Source organism: Marmota flaviventris, chromosome 5 (assembly GCF_047511675.1).
Source record: "Marmota flaviventris isolate mMarFla1 chromosome 5, mMarFla1.hap1, whole genome shotgun sequence".
Classification (NCBI taxonomy): Eukaryota; Metazoa; Chordata; class Mammalia; order Rodentia; family Sciuridae; genus Marmota; species Marmota flaviventris.
Genome location: NC_092502.1, coordinates 11,011,271 through 11,032,511, shown reverse-complemented (window position 1 = coordinate 11,032,511; position 21,241 = coordinate 11,011,271). Strand labels below are relative to the sequence as shown.

The following is a 21,241-nucleotide window of genomic DNA, read 5'->3' as shown; positions in this document are numbered from 1 at the left end:
AACTGCTACAAACTACATTGCTTATCACTCTGTCCCTCCAAAACTAAATTGCCTGAAAGTGAGCAGCAACCATCTTGATAAATTGTTTCCACAACTAGAGAACTGAAGAGACCGACTGGTGTACTTCTTTGCCTCATAGTGAGAATGCAACAATAAGGAGACTCCTTCCCTTGAAGTGCATTTAATAACTGTGTTTAAACTTGTCCCAGGCTGTCCTTAGACTGAAGCATCAAAAATCCAGAGGAATTGTAGGGGGCGGGGGAAGGAATGCGTATGATGCTGTTTCCTCACACTCGGTCTTAATTGTCGTGCTCTTTGAACTCACTGATATCCAGTCAGGCCTTCAGTGCTGTTTATTAACGTGCATAAGCATATCATGCAAAGACAGACAAAACAAGGCGAAATGCAGAAGAGCATAGACCTCACAATAAGACAGTATTAGATCCCAGTCCTGGTTTCACCTCTTGGAAGCCTGTGGGTCGTGAGTGAATTACCTGGTGTCCCCATATCATAGTTTTCATCTCCATAGAACAGGACTGTTAATAGCCATCTTGCAGTTCTGTTATGAAAAGTGTTGTGATTCTGTGATTATGTAAAAGTTCTGGTACAGTTTCTGTCACAAAAGACACACTGTCCACCACTATCTATTTCCTTTCCTAATAACAGAATGAGATGAGAAAATCCCCCTGGTTCACTTAAATAGTTAACACATTGGGCTTTCTTGGTCCAGTGCACTAGGCCTCATGAGGGGTAGAGATTACTTAGACCCAAATCCTACCCCCAAATGAGCTTTAGCTCAGCAGACTCCACTATCTACATAAATGACTTGTACTAACACGTAGAAAGTGGTCAGTGACATAACAAAATACTAATAGGAAATTGATGGTGTTTAGCTGGGGGTCAGGAATGCCTTTGTAAACCTGAAGACTTGGCCCTGAATCGTACCAAATACATAGGACTGGTCTATAGGGAAATGGGAAGAGACCGATTTTCAGTTAGCCTCATCCCAGGAGTAGAAAGGAAGCAACAAAGAAGATGTTTTATTGTAGATAACACTTACTTCATGCTTGGAAACAGATTGTCTGGGTCCCTTGAATACCAAGCTATAGAATGTAGATCCTTATTCCATAGGAATAGGTTTTGATTGACCAACAAAATCAGAACTATAGCCAGGTGTGGTGGTGTGCACCTATAACCAAAGCAGCTTAGGAGGCTGAGTCAGGAGGAGTGCAAGTTCAAAACCAGCCTCAGCAACTTAGTGAAATTCTAAGCAACTTAGCAATACCCTGTCTCAAAACAAAACAATGTGGCTCAGTAGTTAAGTGTCCCTGGATTCAATCCTCGTACCAAAAAAATAAAAATTAGAACTATATTTCTTTTTCTGTTTTATATTATTGCCCAGGCTGGTTCTTGAACTCCTGGTTTCAAGCAGTCCTCTGGCCTCAACCTCCCAGAGCAGCTAGGACTATGCCGAGCAGAAGAATAAGTCATGAAGAAAGCAGTTGGCGATATGATGTTGGACAGATAGAAACTGGCAAGAAAGTAAGCCTGAAAATTCACAGAGCAGGCATGTTTTGACTGTGTTTTGTGCCAGGCATAAGGGAGAATGATGCTCTTCAGAAGCTCACAGTCTAGTAGACACAAAAAGGAATGAACAGTTATTCATCCGTGTGTTAAGATAAAGATGCATGCCACAAGCCAGACGTAGTGGTGCTCACCTGTAATCCTAGCAGCTCTAGAGGTTAAGGCAGGAGGATTGTAAATTTGAGGTCAGCCTCAGCAAGTTCCTAAGCAACTTAGTTAAACCCTGTCTTAAAAAAATAAGAAGAACGGGGATGTTGTCCCATGGTGAAGCACCTCTGGGTTCAATCCCCAATACCACCACCCTCCCTAAAACAGAAAACCTGCAACAGGCCAGGTAAACACAGGCAAGGAAGAGATTATTGGTTTGGAGGCTCCCAAATAGGGAGGCTTCCTGGGAGAATTCAGGTAGCTTCAGAGAATGGACAGGCATTTGCTGGACCGAGAGGAGGGGCTCCCAGCAGCACAGTTGCCTTCATGAACAAAGGTCCAGGTGTTTGCATCTTCCTGGAGAACCTTTAAATGAACTAAGTGGCCGGCTGTTTCTGTTTAGGAATCCCATCCTCAGACCCTTATCTCTTGGAGGTTTTAGTAAGAACTCTGGCGTTGGCCTTCTGGTGTATTCTGATGCTTTCTCTGCTGTGAAATCCCAGAGGAAAAGAATCAAGTCTACTCATTACTGCTTTCTTGGGGTTCAGCGCATGGTAACCATAAACCACAGCGTACATGGATGGATGGTTACGTAGACAAAAATCCGATACTTTTCACATTTTTATACTTAGCGTCCAGTAAGATGTTGCTGTATGCCATTGTTTTTCATTTATTTGATGTGGACCTTCAGAATTCATTGAGAAAATCTAGGTGAAATTAGGTCTGTGCCTCTTCTACCTGAGGGCTCCCGCCCTCTTCATCCTATCTTATATGTGGAGCTCTCATAAGGCCACTGGAAAATTAAGCTCCTAGAGTGGGTTTCCATCTCACCTGTAGTCTGAGCCTGCTGCTCTCACTGTGAAGCCCTTTCAACCTCTCGGCTTGGTGGACCTCTGCTCTGCTTTCCAGTAATCACTCATCTTCTCTGTGGCAGTCACCTCTGTCAGAAGCATATTAGAATTGTCACCACTCTCATTCCACACAGAAAAAAGCACATCCCCTCACGTCCCCTGGTTTTGTCCATAGTGAATGCCGTGTGCTCTGAAAAATACCACGGTCCTAATGCCGTTAGAGTGCTTGGCACAGGGACCTGTGGGCCTCTCTGGGCTTAGTTCTGATATTTGGATCTCTGCAGTTTCCTGGTGGGCCTTCAGATGTTCTCTCACTAATGCTCCCTCAGGTGAGCTCTTGATGGAACATTTTCTTACCTGTGCTCCTCTGGCTCTGCCTCAGAATTCTAGTATTCTTCACATTCCTTATCCCCGTGCCACCCTGGAATTCCCAGCATGAATTCCCAGTGAGCAAACACTGCGTCTTCCTTAACTCTGGGTCCCTGGCCCCAAGAACAGTATAGAGCACCATCTTTCAAAAATAACAGCTTTCAGGACATAGAAAAGTAAGTTATCTGACAAGAGCCAAAGTAAAGTTCATGATCAAACTCATTCAGTATATTTGTATCATCCTCATTCAACTGAAATCTCACCCGTGCACATACACTCACTACTTCTCCATTCCCTGCTTTATTTTCCTTTACATTGAATATTTATTTTGTTCTCTATACTATCAGAATATCAATTCCATGAGGGCAAGGGTTTCTCTAATGTTTTGTTCATTGGTGTCTCTGGAGACTCTCACAATAGTGCTTGTTGCAGAGTAGGACTTCACTAAATACTTGTTTCATTATAAACACAGCTTTCACATGGCAACTCTAGTGGGGAAAGCACTCTTAAGGCTTTAGAGGACTTATTTTCTTTATGTAAATTATTTTCTAAAGCTTCAAAGTGAAATATACAGTTAAACAGTTCTGATTAAGCACACTGGACCTCATTTATAGATTGGCAGGTTTGTGGGACTGATATTTTTTGAAACCTACATTTGTGCCAGGCTGTGCATACCAAGTACCTAGTCCCTGCCCTCAGAAAGCTGATGCTGAAGTGTCATGTGACGCTAGCCCAGAATCCTACAGTCGCACCTAGGAATCACTCCCAACTCAGGCTGGGGTGGGGGCCTGCAGCGTGTCAGAAATGGCTTCCTGGAATAACTGATATGCATTGAACTCTGGAGGGCAAATAGGAATTAGCAGGGAGCTAGGAGGGAGGCACAGGTTTCTTCCCTTTAGAAACTCACTGTCTAGTGGGATAGATGTATGAGCAGCCGGCCAACCTTGAGTCACTATGTTATATAACGTGGTCAGAAGTGCTCCCTGAACAGAGATGGGGAAGATTCCTGCCATTTGACAGAATGGGTAAAACACCCCAGAGGAGGTGAAACTTGAGCTAGGTATTGAAGGACAGGACTGGTGCAGAAGGAAGCAGTGTCAGGAGGAGAGGAGACACCTTAGCATCACAGATTTGCAGGGAGCGGTGCATGGCTGTAGGGAGAGTAGAAGTGCCAGGCGGTGAGGCTGCAGGAGCGGAGCCAGATCTTAAAGGGCCTGGTGTGCCATGCTGAAGAGCTAGAGATATGTCCCAAGAGCAAGACATCAGGTCATGGAGAAGTTTCTCACCCTGGAGACCCCTACCCACACCACACAGAAAAAAGAACACTATTCAGTGGTTCTTTTCAGCACTTTCACCTGAAATGGACAAGAAGAGTAGAAAACATCAGAAAAAGATGGGGAAAGAAAAAAGAAATGAAAGCAGTGGCATTGTTGAAGTTTTTCTGCAGTAGCTTTAGGCCTTGGTCCTGTGTTTATGTGTCTGTTTGGCAAGGAGAGGAGGTAATTCCAAAGGCTGGTGACGCTGGCTCAGGAGTGTACCAGGTTCTCACATCCCCGTCTGGGGCTTTTTAGAGGGCATACACTCCTTGGTGCTCATGCGGATGTTGGAGAGTTTCTTCTTGTGTGCACATGAGACTGCCTTTTAGCACTGCTGACCCTGAGTGTGTTAATAGTTGCTCAGCTTTTCTTCAAGCTGGCATCCCAGATGTTTCTTGTAGCTATAAGTGGGACCAAGCAAAGCAAGTTAACAACTTTAAAAAAGCAATGTAGGTAATCCTGAAGCTGGGACATAGATACATGAGATTTAGTGTTACTATTTCTATGTGTTTTTAAAATTTCATAATATTTTTCTTTATATAGTTCCCAAGAAACCCTGATAACAGTGACTCAAGTATGTCTTTATTCCTCTTTTACTCAATTTATTTTCCTTTCCTACAACACAAATATAATTTTTTAAATATGTTACTTATGAGCTGGAGCTGTAGCTCAGTGGCAGAGCACTTGCCTAGCATGTGTGAGGCACTGGGTCTGATCCTCAGCACCACATAAAAAATAAATAAAGGCATGCCGTCCATCTATAACTATAAAAAACTTTTTAAAAATGTAACTTGCATGATATTTTAAAAGTATAGCTTCCATTTATAAATAATACTAAAAACAGTGTAATCAATGGGATGTATTACAAATAAATGCAGATCATATGCAGCCACCAAAAGTATAGGCATACAGGTTGGAAAGACTTTGTCATTCGTAAAATTACTGCCATTGTATACTAAACATGGAACAGGTGGCATCAATTTTCAGAAACAGTTTAGTTTTGTGTTGTTGTTTGTTTTTAGACCCTTAAATTCCTTAACAGACTTTTACGGAAGGTACCCAACGTATCTCCCAGTTCTGCAGAGGGCTGTTGAGCAGTGGTACGCGGAGCCAGCGTGCACAACTCCCATCTTGAAGCTTATCGCAGAACTGATGCAGAACAGGTGGGCAACGTAACTGGAAGTGGGAGAATGTCCCCACGTCATACCCAGGGGCGGAGATGAAGGTGATGGGGACAGCAATGGAAATAGAGAGGGCCGAAGAGCGGAGGAGGGAGATGAGGAAGGGACAAATGGAGGAGAAATACAACTGGGAAAGAGACGCAGTGACCTTGGGTTATGTGGAGATTAGAGAAATGGAAACATTAGAAGACTACAGCTCCATTATTTAGTCACAAAGTGGAGGGAAGGAGAGCTCTTTCAACTATTTCCCTGCTTAACTGTAATCCTATAGAATTTAGAGCAGGAAAGAAGTTTAGGGGATCTCCACTTTGTGTGTGAGAACCTGCGTCCCAGAGCAGCTCATGGGCACGTGGCTGTTGCCTTGGTAGCACTAGGGATTGTCCCCGCTTCCACTTGGACGCTGTGCCTCCTCCTTGATGCCAGGATGTGTTTGGATGATTCATGCACTCACAGTTTTCACTGAAATAGCAACTGTGACACTTCTTGGAAATTGCCTGGATGGCCCTTAGAATTTGCATAGACCAGCAGAGATTCACAAACCCTGCCTAGAAATATTAACAAAATGTAGCTAAAAGAGAGCAACTGAACAAGCTAATTGTGTTTACCTCTTTAAAATATGTCATTGTGAATATTGCTCAGCACCAAATTACCTGTCACTTAGCCGTCCTGCTCCATCAGTGCCTCCTTGTAAACAGCGCCATGAAGGGAGATGCCAGCAGGGGAGGGGGGTGCAACTCTGATTGTCTCTCTCTTGCCAAGTGTTTACCACTGAAATTTAAAATCTTTACTCTAAAATGAGGTGGAAAAGACCTGGCAAAGAAATGTATTTTTCTTTTGAAAACATTAATTTTTTTTTAAACCATTGTTGTGGAGTGCTTTAAATACTAAAAGAAGATTGGCTTTGTATTTTATATTAGAAATTTTTGTCCATCAAATGTCATTTTTTAAACCAGATTGTTGATACTATATGTTACTGATACAGCATTTACTAGTAAAGGAAAAAATCATTGCATTATATATTGTAAAGCATTTTATGTCTGCCACAGGCATATAATTGATATCTAGCACAAATATTCTAAGAATTACCTAGTGAAAATGTTATCTGTATTTCTCTAGAATGTAATGCAAATGTATATATTCCATTTCTTTTCTCTAATCAGGAATTGTATGTGTTTGCATACAATTATCACATGTTTATAATAATATTTTTCAGACATTATTGCAGGGGATGCTATTTTGAAAACACATAGGGAAACAACAGTTCTATTTGTGGCAAACCAGGGAAGTGGAATATTCTCAGAGAACTTTTGCATTTGTTTCTCTACACTTAATCCAGGGGCACTGGACACCATAATCTGTAGTGTAATTTAATGTGTTTGAAATTTGCTTGAAGGGCCACATGATTCATTATAAATTTGTGCAGTATTAAAAGTACCTGCATCTCCTTTATGTCACTTTAGAACTTGCTTTAAAAATAGGTACCAGATACTATAGAAGATGTCAGATTATAAATACAACTCTGTCCACGTTTCTGTATAAACTTATACATGTACACGTAAGGTTTTTTACTTACTATCCACCAACCACTTTGCATAAAAAGAAGAGGGGTGAAAAATCTGTGATATAGGGTGTCAGATACTATCTTTATAAACTCTTTAAATCAACAAATAAAAGAAAACCCTTCTTAATTGTCTAGTATCTTTGTCGTGAGGAAATTAGCATACATATTTTATCAACAGTTGTTGATTGGAATGGTAGTGTAAGAAATAATTGTATTGCTGCTGCTTCCAATAAATGAAAATGCTGGACATTTTCAACCTATATTTGGTTTCTTTATCTGCACATATAGTTTAATTTCTTGCTCTATTTTCTAGGTCCCAGCGTTTGAATTTTGATGTATCATCTCCTAATGGAATTCTTCTCTTCAGAGAAGCTAGTAAAATGATTTGCACTTATGGTGAGTGTCCTTTTCCATATTTGTCTCTGCAATATAACTTTATCTCTTTGGAAAAGAAAGATGTTAGTTATTTTGTTGTCTCAAACCTTCATATCTGTATGAATTTGTGCAGTGGCTAAAGGGAGTGCAGGGAGTCAGGGAGCCATCATGCTGGCTGGCATGGAGGAGGTCGGCCTTGCCTGGCCAGCTTGATGACTCTCGTTTGGATGAACTTGCAGGGTCAGTAGCCAAAGGGAATACGCTAGATAGAATATTAAAAAGTTGTAGCATTTTCGAAATTGCTCAAACTTGCATCAGAGAGTTTGCTTTCTTGGATCAAGGAATGAGTAGACCAGTATGTCCCTAAATTTTGGGGAAATGTCCTTGTAAGGAGCAGTAAATGTTTCATGACAGGGAACCTTGGGGCACTGCCCTACTAGGAGCAGAGTTCTCTAAGGAATGTTGCCTGTTAGATCAAAATCTTGGAATTTGGTTATTGTTGGGGCCTAAGAACTGCCATACATCCTAATACTTGCCAATTCTGACAGCGTTGTCTGTGGAATTCTCTGCCCTCTAGGATTTATGTTCAGGGCATGGGGACAGGGTGGACGAGGGTTCTCTGTAGTCTGGCACATGCTGGCTGGTGCTAGCTCTCTGGGCAGCTCTGCAGTGTACTTCTACCCAAGAGGTGTTTCTTTGTGTCCTCTTTTTCTTCCTCTTTGCCTGCCTGATCTCAGGCAGCTCAATGGTATAGTGCCCCTGGATTCCATTCCTAGTGACACCAAAAAAGAAAGAAAAAAAATAGCCTGTGATTCCTGTATTTCTTTTTGAGTACCTAAAAACAGATCTCACAGAAATTTTTGAAGCCCAATTTTTTTTTTAAAGAGAGAGAGAGAGAGAATTTTTTTTTTTTTCATTCTGGATGGACACAACATCTTTATTTGTATGTGGTGCTGAGGATCAAACCCAGGCCGCACGCATGCCAGGCGAGCACGCTACCACTTGAGCCACATCCCCAGCACCCCCAATTTTTTTTGATGTACATGCATGTGTTTAGGAACAAAATTCAAAACGCAGAATTTTTATTTAAGTTAGAAACCCATTCTGCAGCTCGTGTCTATATACATTGTAGGCCTCTTCTAACACATGCTGTTTTAATTGCATGTTTGATTTGTAGAACTTGAGGTTAAAAGTTCTACAAATCAAACATGCAAACTAGAAACCACCTATTTTTTTTTTTTAGAGAGGAAAGAGAGAGAATTTTTTAATATTTATTTTTCAGTTTTCGGGGGACACAACATCTTTATTTTTTTTTTTATGTGGTGCTGAGAATCAAACCTAGCACCCCACGCATGCCAGGCGAGCATGTGGCTTGAGCCACATCCCCAGCCCCCACCTATTTAAGTCAGTAAATTCACTCTTATTTTCATTGTAATCAGCAACAACATTGCCACAACTTTTATGTCTATTTGAAAATAGACACATTAAAATCATACAGAAATTTTGCCTTCTAGAAGCAAACAGACCCCCTTTTATGTTTTCTAAATACAGTTTTCAGGGTATATCTAATTCCTGTCCATGTCTGAGCCACACCCCCAACCTTATTTTGTATCTTATTTAGAGACAGGGTCTCACTGAGTTGCTTAGCACCTTGCCATTACTGAGGCTGGCTTTGAATTTACAATCCTCACGTCTCAGCCTCCCGAGCCACTGGGATTACAGGCACGTGCACTGCGCCCAGCCTGTTCAATCTTTTTCTAATTATTCTTTAAGCTACACGTGACAGTACAGTGTATTATAACATGTTATACATTCGTGGAGTATAACTTCCCATTCTTGTGTTTGTACCTGATTTGGAGTTTCACCGTTGGTGTATTCATATATGAACATAGGAAAGTTCTGTCTGATTCATTTTACTGTCTTTCCTATTCCCATCCCCCTTCCCTTCCCTTTCCTTCATTCCCCTTTCTCTAATCCAATGAATGTATATCCCCCTCCCTATTTGTGTATTAGCATCCATCTATCAGAAAGAACATTCAGCCTTTGGTTTTTTGTCTTATTTCATTTAGCATGGTAGTCTCCAGTTTCATCCATTTACCAGCAAATGCCATAATTTTATTCTTCTGTATGGCTGAGTAATATTCCATTGTTTATATATACCACATTCTCTTTATCCATTCATCTGTTTAAGGGCACGTAGTTGGTTCCTTAGCTTAGCTATTGTGAATTGAGCTGCTATAAACATCGATGTGGGTATTGTCACTGTAGTATGCAGATATTAAGTCCTTTGGGTATAGACTAAGGAGTGGGATAACTGAATCAAATGGTGATTTCATTCCAAGTTTCCTGAGAAATCTTCATAGAGCTTTCCAGAGTTGGTTGCACCAGTTTACAGTCCCACCAGGAATGTGTAAGTGTGTCTTTTCCCCCCATGCTCGCCAACATTTATTGTTACTTGTATTCTTGATATTTGCTATTCTGACTGGAGTGAGATGGAATCTCAGTGTAGTTTTAATTTGCATTTCTCCAATTGCTAGAGATGTTGAGCATTTTTTCATATATTTGTTGACCATTCGTATTTTTTCTTCTGTGAAGTACCTTTCAGTTCCTTTGTCCATTTCTTGATTATTTATTTTTTTGGTGTTAAATTTTTTTAATTATTTATATATCCTAGAGATTCATGCTCTATCTGAGGTGCAGGTAGGTGGTAAAAGACTTTTTCCCATTCTGTAGGCACAGCATTCCTGGTTGTTTCTTTTGCTGTGAAGAAGCTTTTTAGTTTGATACCATTTATTGATTCTTGATTTTACTTCTTGCATTTTAGGAATCTTAATAGAGGAATTTGATTTTTAAATTTTACATGATGAAGAGTTGGTCTACATTTTCTTCTAGTAGGCGCAGGGTCTCTGGTCTAATGCCTAGGTCTTTGTTCCACTTTTAGTTTTGTGTCCTGTCCATGTCTTTTCATACTAAGATGTATGGTTCCAAAAACAGCGTGGCATGTGCTTAAAAGCACAGTTTTTGGAGATTAGAAGGTCTGAGTTCCAATCGTGGTGCTTATCAACTCCATGACTTTCAGTGAAGACACTAAACCTCTTTGCCTAATTTTCTCATATCTAAAATTAGGAATAATAAAGACATACTGACCTGGGTGCCTGTGCAGGGTTAGGGGGTTTACTGAGCTGCTCTGGGTGGAGGCCCTGCCCAGGAGAGCATGGAGCAGGCACTCATGATGGTGCCCCTTCATCCGCAGCCATTCTCTTGCGGGCATCTTCTTTGGACAGGGCCTCGTGGCCTGAGAGTCTTCATCATCCAGGGCACCTCCTGCCTAGACCACCCTGCCTGTAATGAGTGCAGTACTTTGTTAACTCGGTTTCCTTATTTCATTAAAGGAAATAATAATCCCCATTATGAAACAGGGCAGCATACACAAGGATCAGACATCAGAAGAGCTTGAACTACACCAGTGTTAGGTTCCTCTTATCATCATGGTGCTATCTTTCCTGCATCATTTCTTTCATGAATGTACTGTTTCCTTTGGGGCTTGTTCGCTCTTGCAGTGGGGATATTGAGAAAGTGACTCGTCCTCTCCCAGTACCGCTGGCTCTCTTGAACAGCACATATGTCCAGTAACAGGCACAAGGAAGCTCCGTGGGCTTCAGAAGCTTCCTCTCCCCACTGAGTTGTCTTTCAGAGACCAGGTGCTGCCGCAGAGGTTGAGAGGTTTGAGGGTGGTGTGGAGGGGAGGAGGAGGGAGACTGAAGGAGGGGAGGGGAGCAAGGGGACAAGGAGAGAGAAACCCTCCGAGCGTCCTTGGGAAGCCATTAAGATGTTCTTTTACCTGAAGAAAGACTAGAAGACAAGCAAGGCTCTGCTTCTAAGTTTGATTACTGGTGTTAGTGACTTCCAGTTTTTATCATCTGCCATATGCCTGCTCCTTCCTATATTAGGTCATTTTTCATACATTTCCCGGTTGAATCCTCAAGGTAGGTGGCATCATCTGCAGCTCACTACTTATGTGACCTTGGCTGAGTTGTTTACTTCCCTTGCTTAAATAGGGAAAATATACATACCTCACAGGACAGTGGGAGGGCTCAATTAGATAAGGTGTAGACTGCCTTGGCCAGTCAGTTACCTGCCCTGCTTACTGTAAGCTCCTGGAGATGAGCAAGGTAGCCAGATAGGACTAGCTAGCAGGGAGGCAGGGAGCTGAATTGGAATTCCATTCAAAGTCCCTATGACTTTAGACGATGAATGCGTCTTTCTGCTCTCCTTCCTGCCTTCTGAGAGTTCCACAGGAAGATGTGCCTTGGATGTTTATGGTGAACCACTATTCTGATCCCCAAACTTAAGGGAAATCAAAGGTTCCATGGAAAATGTCTTCAGCTGTGCCACAGTGACAGATACTGGCACTGGACTTCCATCTACGCACCCACCCTCCCAGGCTGGCTCTGGTAGCCAGGCTGAGGGGCCTCTTGCCCCCTGTGATGTTTTGTTACCTGTACTTTTACCTCTGAAACGTCTCAGTGCTCACTGGAGGGAGACCCTCAGGGGTCTAGAGGATGAGGGAGAGCGTGACTGGGAGGTTATTTATTCCTTTGGTAAGCCGAGGGTTTTTCCTGTGCTCACCGCTCCTGGCGATGTCTGGTGGTCAGTGCCCCAGAAGGTACAGAGGGAGGACTCCTTGCCTGTGCCCCTGATGTGTTCTGTATTTGTGGAATACCTCCACCTTACTGCTCCGTGAGACTGGCAGAAAAATAATACTTCTGATATGCTGTTTTATTTATCTGCATTCTGTCATGATATACTTTGATGTAAGTTTTTAATTTTGCCTCCGCTCTCAGCTGCTCTTGCCGTTACAGCTCAGGGTCAGCAATGAGGTCAGCCACAGTAGCACAGAACAATTTCCTGTTTGTACAGCCCAGGTAACATTTGGATGAGGATTAAATTTTACCACATTTTCTACTAGCCCAGGCCTATTATTTCTAATGAGTTTTAAATTGCTTCAAGAACGTGTATTTCAAAACTTAGTGCTATGATCCGTTCAGCCTGAGCAACTTAATAAAAGAAATTTCTTTCTTAAATTTTTGGTTAAAATGTTGCATGCAGTGTAATAAATGTTATTACTTTAGAAACCTACTTCTCAGTTTTAAGAACTGGATGTTTTTTAGGCTCAATTTCCATTCCTCTAATCTCTCTCTCTGTGCCTCTGGGTGCTGGTGTCTTTAGTGACATCTGTTGGTCAGCAAGTGCACATTGGGAAGAATGACAGTCATTTCCATAGCTGTCCAGGGTGGAGCTGCTCCATCCCTTCCCTAGGTGCCTGCTGTAAGAAAGCTCAGTGCTGAAGAACTAAACTTTTAAAATGGGTAGAACAAGCTGAGGTTATTCACTAAGCTTAAGAATTTACATCTTTCAAGCAGTCTGCGCTCCAGCTGCAGGTAAGGAGTAACTTAGGGTGCATAAATTGGGTTTGTAAGGTGCTATATAAGCTGCTGTTACTTACTCCTGGTGACTAGATAGATGACATAGACAGTGGTTTCCACACTGGGTCTTCCAGAGCCCACAAGGTCTGTGTCAGTACCCCAGAGGCTCTCCAGAAAGGAGTAAAGGGGGGGACTCTGCTGCCACTTTGACCAGAACCACCTACATACACAGTTGCACAAGACTTGTTTGTAAGAGGTGTCAGTCACCTGTCCAGAAAAATATTAAAGACCATGAAAATGAAGGACGTGTCCTTAGAAGCATTGTGAGAATGAGGGAACTTGGCTGCGCATCTGTATTTAAATGATCCCAAGGTAGGGGAGGACGGCGTTGGGCTTGACACAACCAGAGACTCAGTAAAATGTCAGCAGGGAGTTTGAACAGTTGTTGAAAACAGATGATTCAGGAGCCTTGAAATAGAGTAGCCTGGAATGTTAAACCCGACTGGATCCCAAAACCAAGATCAGAAAGCTTAGGAAAGCAAAGATCTTGAGAAACACATTCTAGCAAAACCAAGAGCCTGAGAATCCCCTTTCCTCGCTCCGCTCCCTGGGTGAGATAAAGCTTTTTTTATAGATGGGCAAAAAATGCTAATGGACTCCCTCATCCAAGCAACTCATGTTTATTGAGCAATTACTATGCCTGATACTGTGAGTGTTACAAGGGATAAGAAATAAAATGACACACAGAAAAAGAAGCTTAGTGATCTTCCCTTGAGGAACTTGAGTCTAGCAGGGGATTCAGACAGGAAAATGAAGAATCATGATGCGTTCTGCTCAATGTTGTGCTTGAAAAGTATTCAGAGTACTGGGGGAGCCCAGAAGAGAGGCTAATTCAGACGGAGGGGTCAGAGGAGCCGGTATTTCTTGAAGGAGTAGGGCCCAGAAGTTTGAAAAGGGCATTTAAAGCAAAGGATAGCTTTTACAAAGAACATAAATATAAAACAGCATGGTGTATTAGGAAGCTGCAGGGATTTCAAATTGCTAGAGACCGAAGCAAATGCTATAGAGTTTTAGGCAGTAATGTTAGGGTGGGGGGGACCAAATATCAAGTAATACCTGAATCAAATAAGGAGTCACAATTTTATTCTTTCTAAAATAAATGTTACAACATGATATTATGGGATACAAGTAGAGAGTTTAAAAGTTACTTTGGTGAAGCAAATTAACATATCCATGTTCTCACATGTGTGTGTAATGAGACCAGCTAAAAATCTACTCGTTTGGCCTGGATCCCAGACACACAGGTCCCTTTTATCATACATCGCCGTCCTGTTGTACATTAGATGCTCATCCTGCTTACCCGCTAGTCTGCAGACTCTAACCTACTGCTTCCCATTTCTTCCCCTCCTCTACTACCTCAGGTGAGCACTGTTTTCTCTTTTTCTGTAATGAAATTTTTTTCCGGTTTCACATATAATATGAAATCATATAATATTTTTCTTGCTATATCTAGCTTACTTCACTTAGTGGCATGTACTCCAGAGTTATCCAAGTTGTGGCAAACAGCAAGATCTTGTTCCTTTTTAGGGCTGAACAATATTCCACTGTGTGTATCTATACCACTGTTTTATCTATTCATCCATCAGTAGACACTAGGTTGTTTCTGTATCCTGGCTGTTGTAAATAGTGCTTTAGTGGACATGGGAGTGCACTCATCTTTAGGAAGCATCGGTTCTGTTTTCTCTGAGTATGTGCTCAGAAGAGGGATTGCTGCCCATGTGGTGATGGTTTTTAATTTTGTTAGAAACCACCGTGCTCTTTTCCATAATGGTTGTGCCCACGTGCATTCTCACCAGTGTGCATGAGTTCCCTATCTCTGCAGCATTGCCAGTATTTGTTATCTTTTGATTGTTTTGTCTTTTTTGGAGACTGAGGGTCTCACCGAATTGCCCAGGCAGGCCTTAAACTTTCCATCCTCCTATCCTGGCGAGCTGGGGTTGTAGGTGTGCAGCTCCACTCCCCCACCTGTGTGACTGTGTGATGACGCCATCCTAATAGGGTGGGCCATCTCAGAGTGGGTTTCCCTTTGCCTTTCTCTAACAAGTAACCATGTAGAGCCCTTTTCATGTCCTGTTGACCATTTTTATGTGTTCTTTGAAGGAATGTCCATGCAGGTCATTTGCCCGTGTTTTTAATTGGGCTGTTGATCCCATGATTGAGTTGTAAAAGTTCTTTATAAATTTTGTATATTACCTCTTTATCAGATGAATGGTTGGCAAGTACTTTTCCCATTCTGTTGACCACATTTTATTTTTTTAATTTCCTTTCCTGTGCAGAGCTTTTTAGTTTTAGTAAGTCCCATTGACTTTGGCTTTTATGGCCTGAGCTTTTGGCGTGATCTTTTGGGGGGAAAAAAAAAATCATTGCCAAGGCCATTGTTCAGAAGCTTCTCCTCTGTGTAGTCTTCTAGGAGTTTTGTAATTTCTTGCCTTATATTCAGGTCTTTTATTCATTTTGACTTTATTTTTGTGTATCAAAGAAGATGAAGGCCCAGGTTGGTTTTTTTGTATGTTGGAAGGCCAATTTTTCCAGTGCCCTTCATTGAGGAGCTTGTCTTTTCCGAAACCATTGTGTTCTTTGGTGCCCTTAAACTTAGTTGACTATATGTTTGGATTTATTTCTGGACTCTATTCTTTTCCACTTCTCTGTGTATCTGCTTTTATGCTAGCATCATTTTGTTTTGGTTACTGAAGCTTTGTAATCAGTTTTGAATCAGGACATGTGATGACTCCAACTTGATCTTTCTCTGAATTGTTCTTACCATTCGGGGTATTTTATGGCTCCATGTGAATTGTAAAATTTTTTTTTCTATTTCAGTGAAGAATGTCATCGGGATTTTGACAGGGGCCACATTGAATCTATGTCTTGGTTTGGGTGGTGTGGACATTTTCAGAGTATTCTTCCAATATTTAGGCATGGAATATATTTTCGTTTATTTGTGTTTTCTTCAGTTGCTTTTATCAATGTTTTATGATTTTCAGTGTATAGTTCTTTCAACTTTATCTGTAAGCATGTATTTTCCTTAAGGAAAATACTGAGTGGTTCTAAACAAAGTGGTGTGATTTATTTGTATTTTTGTGAAACCACTTTGATAGTGGGCATGGTAGATGGCTTGCCGGATACCAAGCTAGAAGAGAAAGGGACAGAATAGCTCATCTGGGAGTATCTCGTACTGTCTCTTTCCTATCAACGTGATTCTGTCCTACTTGATAATATAATTTTACAGAATTCCTGCTGTCATACAAAGAAAAAAGATACATCAGTTCTCAAGAATTTAAAGAACCACATTTGCTCTTACTAAATGTTCATATGGTCTTTGTCATCTTCAAACAGTAGTTTGAAGTAGTTTCTTTTTGTTAATATTCCATCTGGGACAAGATTTGCCCCAGCGCCTAAGTCTAGTATTTGTATGTAAGCTCGTTCATGTAGTGGCTGAGAACCTAGATCAAAAGTAGTAGGGTTTATTGGAGGTTTCAGCTAATGATTGTGGCTATAGTTAGATTTACATTCAACTAATAAGAAAACACACACACACATACACACACATATAATGGTTATAAAATTAGCCCCCATGAGTTTTAAATACTAGAAATTACTTCATTTTTCTCTGTTTTCTTTCTGTTACTTGGTGTGGCTCCATAGAAAAGAACCATGAAAATGTACTCTGCCAGGTGGCACACACCTTTAATCCCAGTGACTCAGGATGCCCAGGCAAGAGGATCACAAGTTTGAGGCCAGCTTGGCAACTTAGTGAGACCCTGTCCCAAAATAAATACCCTAAGTAACAATCCCCAATACTGCAAAAAAAAAAAAAAAAGTTTATACTCTTTATAAAATCATATTTTTATTTTTCTTCTAAGAAAATAATCCAAAGATGCAGGATAATAAATACATAAAAGTATTTGATGGTACATTATTCATAATTATGAAAAATTGGGACACAGTGTTTTAAATATGAAATGCTTAAGAAGGATATATCAATTCAAGAGGCTGGGTGCTGTGGCGCATGCCCAAAATCCCAGTGGCTCTGAAGGCTGAGGCAGGCAGATCACGAATTCAAAGCCAGCCTCAGCAAAAGCAAGGCACTAAGCAACTCAGTGAGACCTTGTTTCCAAATAAAATTCAAAATAGGGCTGGAGATGTGGCTCAGTGGCCAAGTGCCCCTGCATTCAATCCCTGGTACACATACAAAATAAAAAAGTGTAGCAATTAAAATTATACTTTTAAGATTACCATCTTATAGGAAATACATATATGCAATGCTGTGTAAAAGTAGAATTCAAATTATACCTGTGCTATAGGTAATATAAAACTTGTACACATGGTGAGAGTTGAAAGAAAACACAGAAAATTTTAAATAGTTTGGTTGTAAGTTAATGGGTTTTTAATATTTTTTCTCCACTAATGTGTTTATAAAATAACCTGTGTAAAATATTTTATTCAAAAAAAGAAATGAAACATACTTTGTTAGTTACTAAATTTGTAATTAAATTATTGGACAACATTACTGTGAAAATCCTAAAAGCAATTACATCAGCATTTGATTTTATCTTTCATGTCGTTGGCTTTTAGGCCATAATGCAGACAGGAAGGATGTCACCTCAGCACCATAAGACCACTGTTCACAAGCAGTATACTGCTACATCTTTTTCTATCATATTTTTTGGTATCCGCCATTTTTTTTTCTATCTTTTTTCTTTAAAATAGAAATATCTTTTTTTGCTTTTTTTTTTCCTAATTATGAATAGCACACTTAGGGACTGGTGTTACAGCTCAGTGGTAGAGTACCTGCCTAGGATGCATGATGCTCTGCCCCAGTCCTGCAAAAATAAAGAAAATCATGCACTCATGGGGAGAAAAATCCAGTAATACTACCAGTGTGTTGCAGTGTATATCTCCTGCCATATTTTTAATGTCTACATGTGTACATTTTTTATAAGTGGTATCATGAAATACTTGCTATTCTAGAATTTGCTGGTTTTTACTGTGCCTTGACCATTGCTCCATGTTAATATATAAATTTCCCGTGGGGGGTGGGATGGTGTGTGTGCTGGGATTGAATCCCAGGTATGGTAGGCAAGCTCTTTACCCCTGAGCTACATTCGCATCCCTGCCTCACCTTCTCAACTTTTTAAACAGCTGCAGAGTATTTTATTTTATGGTCATATAGTCATTATTTATTCATTATTTAACTTTGGCTAAGCATCTAATTTTCCATCATCACACACAGTGCTCAGGTCAATAGCTTTGTACAGTCAGCTTTATGAGCTTTACCCATTCATTCAACAGATGTTTATTAAGAACAGCAGTGCCTACTGCAGGATCTTTGGGTACACCAGTAAGCAAACTGGGAAAGGAGCTATCCAATGACTAGAAGGGAACATGTGCTCTGGGGGAGAGGCAGCTGGGAAGAGGACTGCCTGGGTGCCAGGGAATGGAATGCAGGAGCTCTGGCTCACCCCTCAGGGGAATGCTCCATGGCACAGCTACTCTGGAAGACAGTGCCACGGTCTCTCACACAGCTCACATACTCTTATCATACACTCCAGCAATCCTGCTCCTTGGCATTTACCCAAAGGAGTTGAAAACCCATGTCTACCAAAACCTGCATAGGGGTTTATAGCAGCTCATTTCGCAACTGCCCAAACCTGGAAACAACCAAGGTAACTCTCACCAGGTGAGTCAGTGGAGACTAGTAGCACAGAAAGACTTGGAATGTAGTGCAGTGCTACTGAGAACTGAGCTGTCCGGAGGACTAATATCTGAAGTATATAAAGAACTCAAAAATTTAATACCAAAAAACAAATAATCAAATCAGGAAGAGGGCAAATGGATTAAACAGACCCTTGTCAAAAAAGATGAAATACAAATGGCCAAACCAATATATGAAAAAATATTCAACATCATTAGTAGTCAGGGAAATGCAAACCAAAACTACACTGAGATTTTATCTCACACCAGTCAGAATGGCAGCCATGAAGAATATAAATAATAATAGATGGTGGAGAGGATGTGGAGAAAAGGGAACACTTTGCACTGTTGGTGTGACTGTAAATTAGTACAATCACGATAGAAATCTATGTAGAAGCTGGGCACAGTGACGCACACCTGTAATCCCAGCAACTTGGGAGGCTGAAGCAGGAGAATTGCTAGTTCAAAGCCAGCCTCAGCAAAAATGAGACACTAAGCAACTCAATGAGACCCTGTCTCTAAATAAAACACAAAATAGGGCTGGGGATGTGGCTCAGTGTTTGAGTGCCTCAGGGTTCAATCCCCAGTACGGGAAAAAAAAAAAAAAAGGAAGAATAAAGAAATCAGGTCTGGGGAGGTGGCTCAAGCGGTAGCGCGCTTGCCTGGCATGCGTTCGGCCCTGGTTCGATCCTCAGCACCACATACAAACAAAGATGTTGTGTCCACCGAAAACTAAAAAATAAATAAATAAGTATTTAAAAAAAAAAGAAAAGAAAAGAAATCAACATGGAGGTTCCTCTAAAGTCCAGGCATGAAAGTCTTATGACCATATTGCTCAGCCATACCACTGCTCAGTGTTTACCCTAAAGAATTAAAACCATACTTTAGAAATATGTGAATATCCATATTTATGGCAGCACAATTAACAATAGCCCAACTATCGGGATCCATCAATGGATGAATGGATAGAGAAAATGTAGTATGTGTGTGTATAAAACGGAGTTTTACTCAGCCACAAGAAAAATGAAATCATATCATTTTCAGAAAAATGGATGGAATTTAACATTATGTTAAGCAAAATAAGCCAACTCATAAGGTCAAGAGTTATATGTTTTCTCTCATATGTGGAAGCTAGAGAGGAAAAAGGAAAAGAAAGAGTGGGGAGTGGACCTCATGAAAATCAAGGAGAGATCAGCAGATAGAGGAAAGGGACCAAGCGAGGGAGGAAGGGGGCAAGTGCTGGGGAGGGGTATGGCCAAATTATATTGCAATATAGTGTGCACGTGCGAATGGGTAATAGCAGATCCCACCATCATGGACAGCTACAGTGCACCAATGAAAATGAACTGTCAAACCATGCAGCCTTAAACGCCTGCCACAGAGTGGAAGACTTCTTTCTGAAAAGGCTATGTAACTATGGATTCCAATTCTGTGACATTCCGGACCAAGAGAAACTATGAAGACAGCCCAGAATAGTGGCTGGAGAAGGGAAACAGTGAACAGACAGAGCAGAGGATTTTTAGAGCAGGGAAATTAGAATGGTTGATACATGTCATTATACATTTGCCCAAACCCAAGGATGTACAAGGCCAGGAGTGGGTGCTGAACCTTGGACTGTGTATATGATGTGTCTGTGGAGGTTCATCTGTGTAACAAACATGCCACTTAGTGGGGTGTCAACAACACAGGAGGAGATGCACATGGGAGCGAGGGCGTACAGGAAATCGCTGCCTTTCTCTTGGCTCTGCTGTGCTGCTAGACTGCTCTTTTAAAAAAAAAAAAAACGGTTTTTAAAAGTGCCAGGGACTGGGAACATGCTGCACTCTTAGAGTGGCCCAGAAGATGAAGTGCAGGCAGACTTTCAGTGTGTGAGCAGTGGTTGTATGGATGTCTTGGGGAACATTCCAGGATGAGGTGATAGCATGTCTTAGGATCCTCAGGCAGAAGCACATCTGAGAGCAAGCAAGTTGGCAGCTGGAGCCAGATGAGCAAAAGGGGACTGACAAGAGCCACATCATGCAGGCCAGGGCTTTGATTTTAACTCCAAAGAAAATTAAGGGCCTTTACAACATTTGGGGCAGAGGAGTGTTGTGATCCAACTTGAGTTTTAGAAAGATCACTCTGGCTGCTGGGTTAAAGTGGACCATATAGGGGGTTGACCGCACAGCAAGAAGAGCAAATGAGACAGTATTCCATGCAGTGACACAGGTATAGTTAAAGATGAAGTTGATGTCAGCTGAGGTGGGGGTGGGGGACTGTTAGTTCCATTTTGGTCATGTTGAGCTTGAGTGTTGATTAGACATCCAAGTACAGATGTTGAATATGATCTTGGATATGTGAGTCTGGAGTTTGGAACATACGTCAAGGCTAGAGAAACTAATATGGGAGCTGTCCGGCCCTTAGGTGGTATTTAAAGCCGCAGAACTAGGTGAGATGACTAGGGAAACCTGGAGGAGAGAGTGGACACTGGTTTGAGCTCCAGTGTTAGGAGGTAGAAGAGAAGAGGAGGAAGCTACACAGGAGAGGAGCCCTGAGGCAGGACAGTCAGGAGAGTGTGTCTTGGAAGATGCAGAGGTCACCTGTGTATCAGAGCTGCCAGTGAATCAAGATGAAGACTGAGAGTCGGCTGCATCTCAATAGCATGCGCAAGGCCCCAGCTTCCTTTCCCAGGAATCACAAA

The 21,241-nt window shown here is 41.4% G+C and overlaps 1 protein-coding gene across 1 annotated transcript in view; it reads left to right on the top strand.

The window, feature by feature from the left end:
• The window catches only part of Ranbp17 (RAN binding protein 17), a 296,032-nt gene that overhangs the window by 228,384 nt on the left and 46,407 nt on the right, over positions 1-21,241 (top strand). Inside the window, exons 21-22 of the mRNA XM_027938663.2 lie at positions 5,323-5,430; positions 7,323-7,405. Of these exons, the coding sequence (XP_027794464.2) occupies positions 5,323-5,430; positions 7,323-7,405 (191 nt within the window). The remainder of the gene's footprint in view (positions 1-5,322; positions 5,431-7,322; positions 7,406-21,241) is intronic.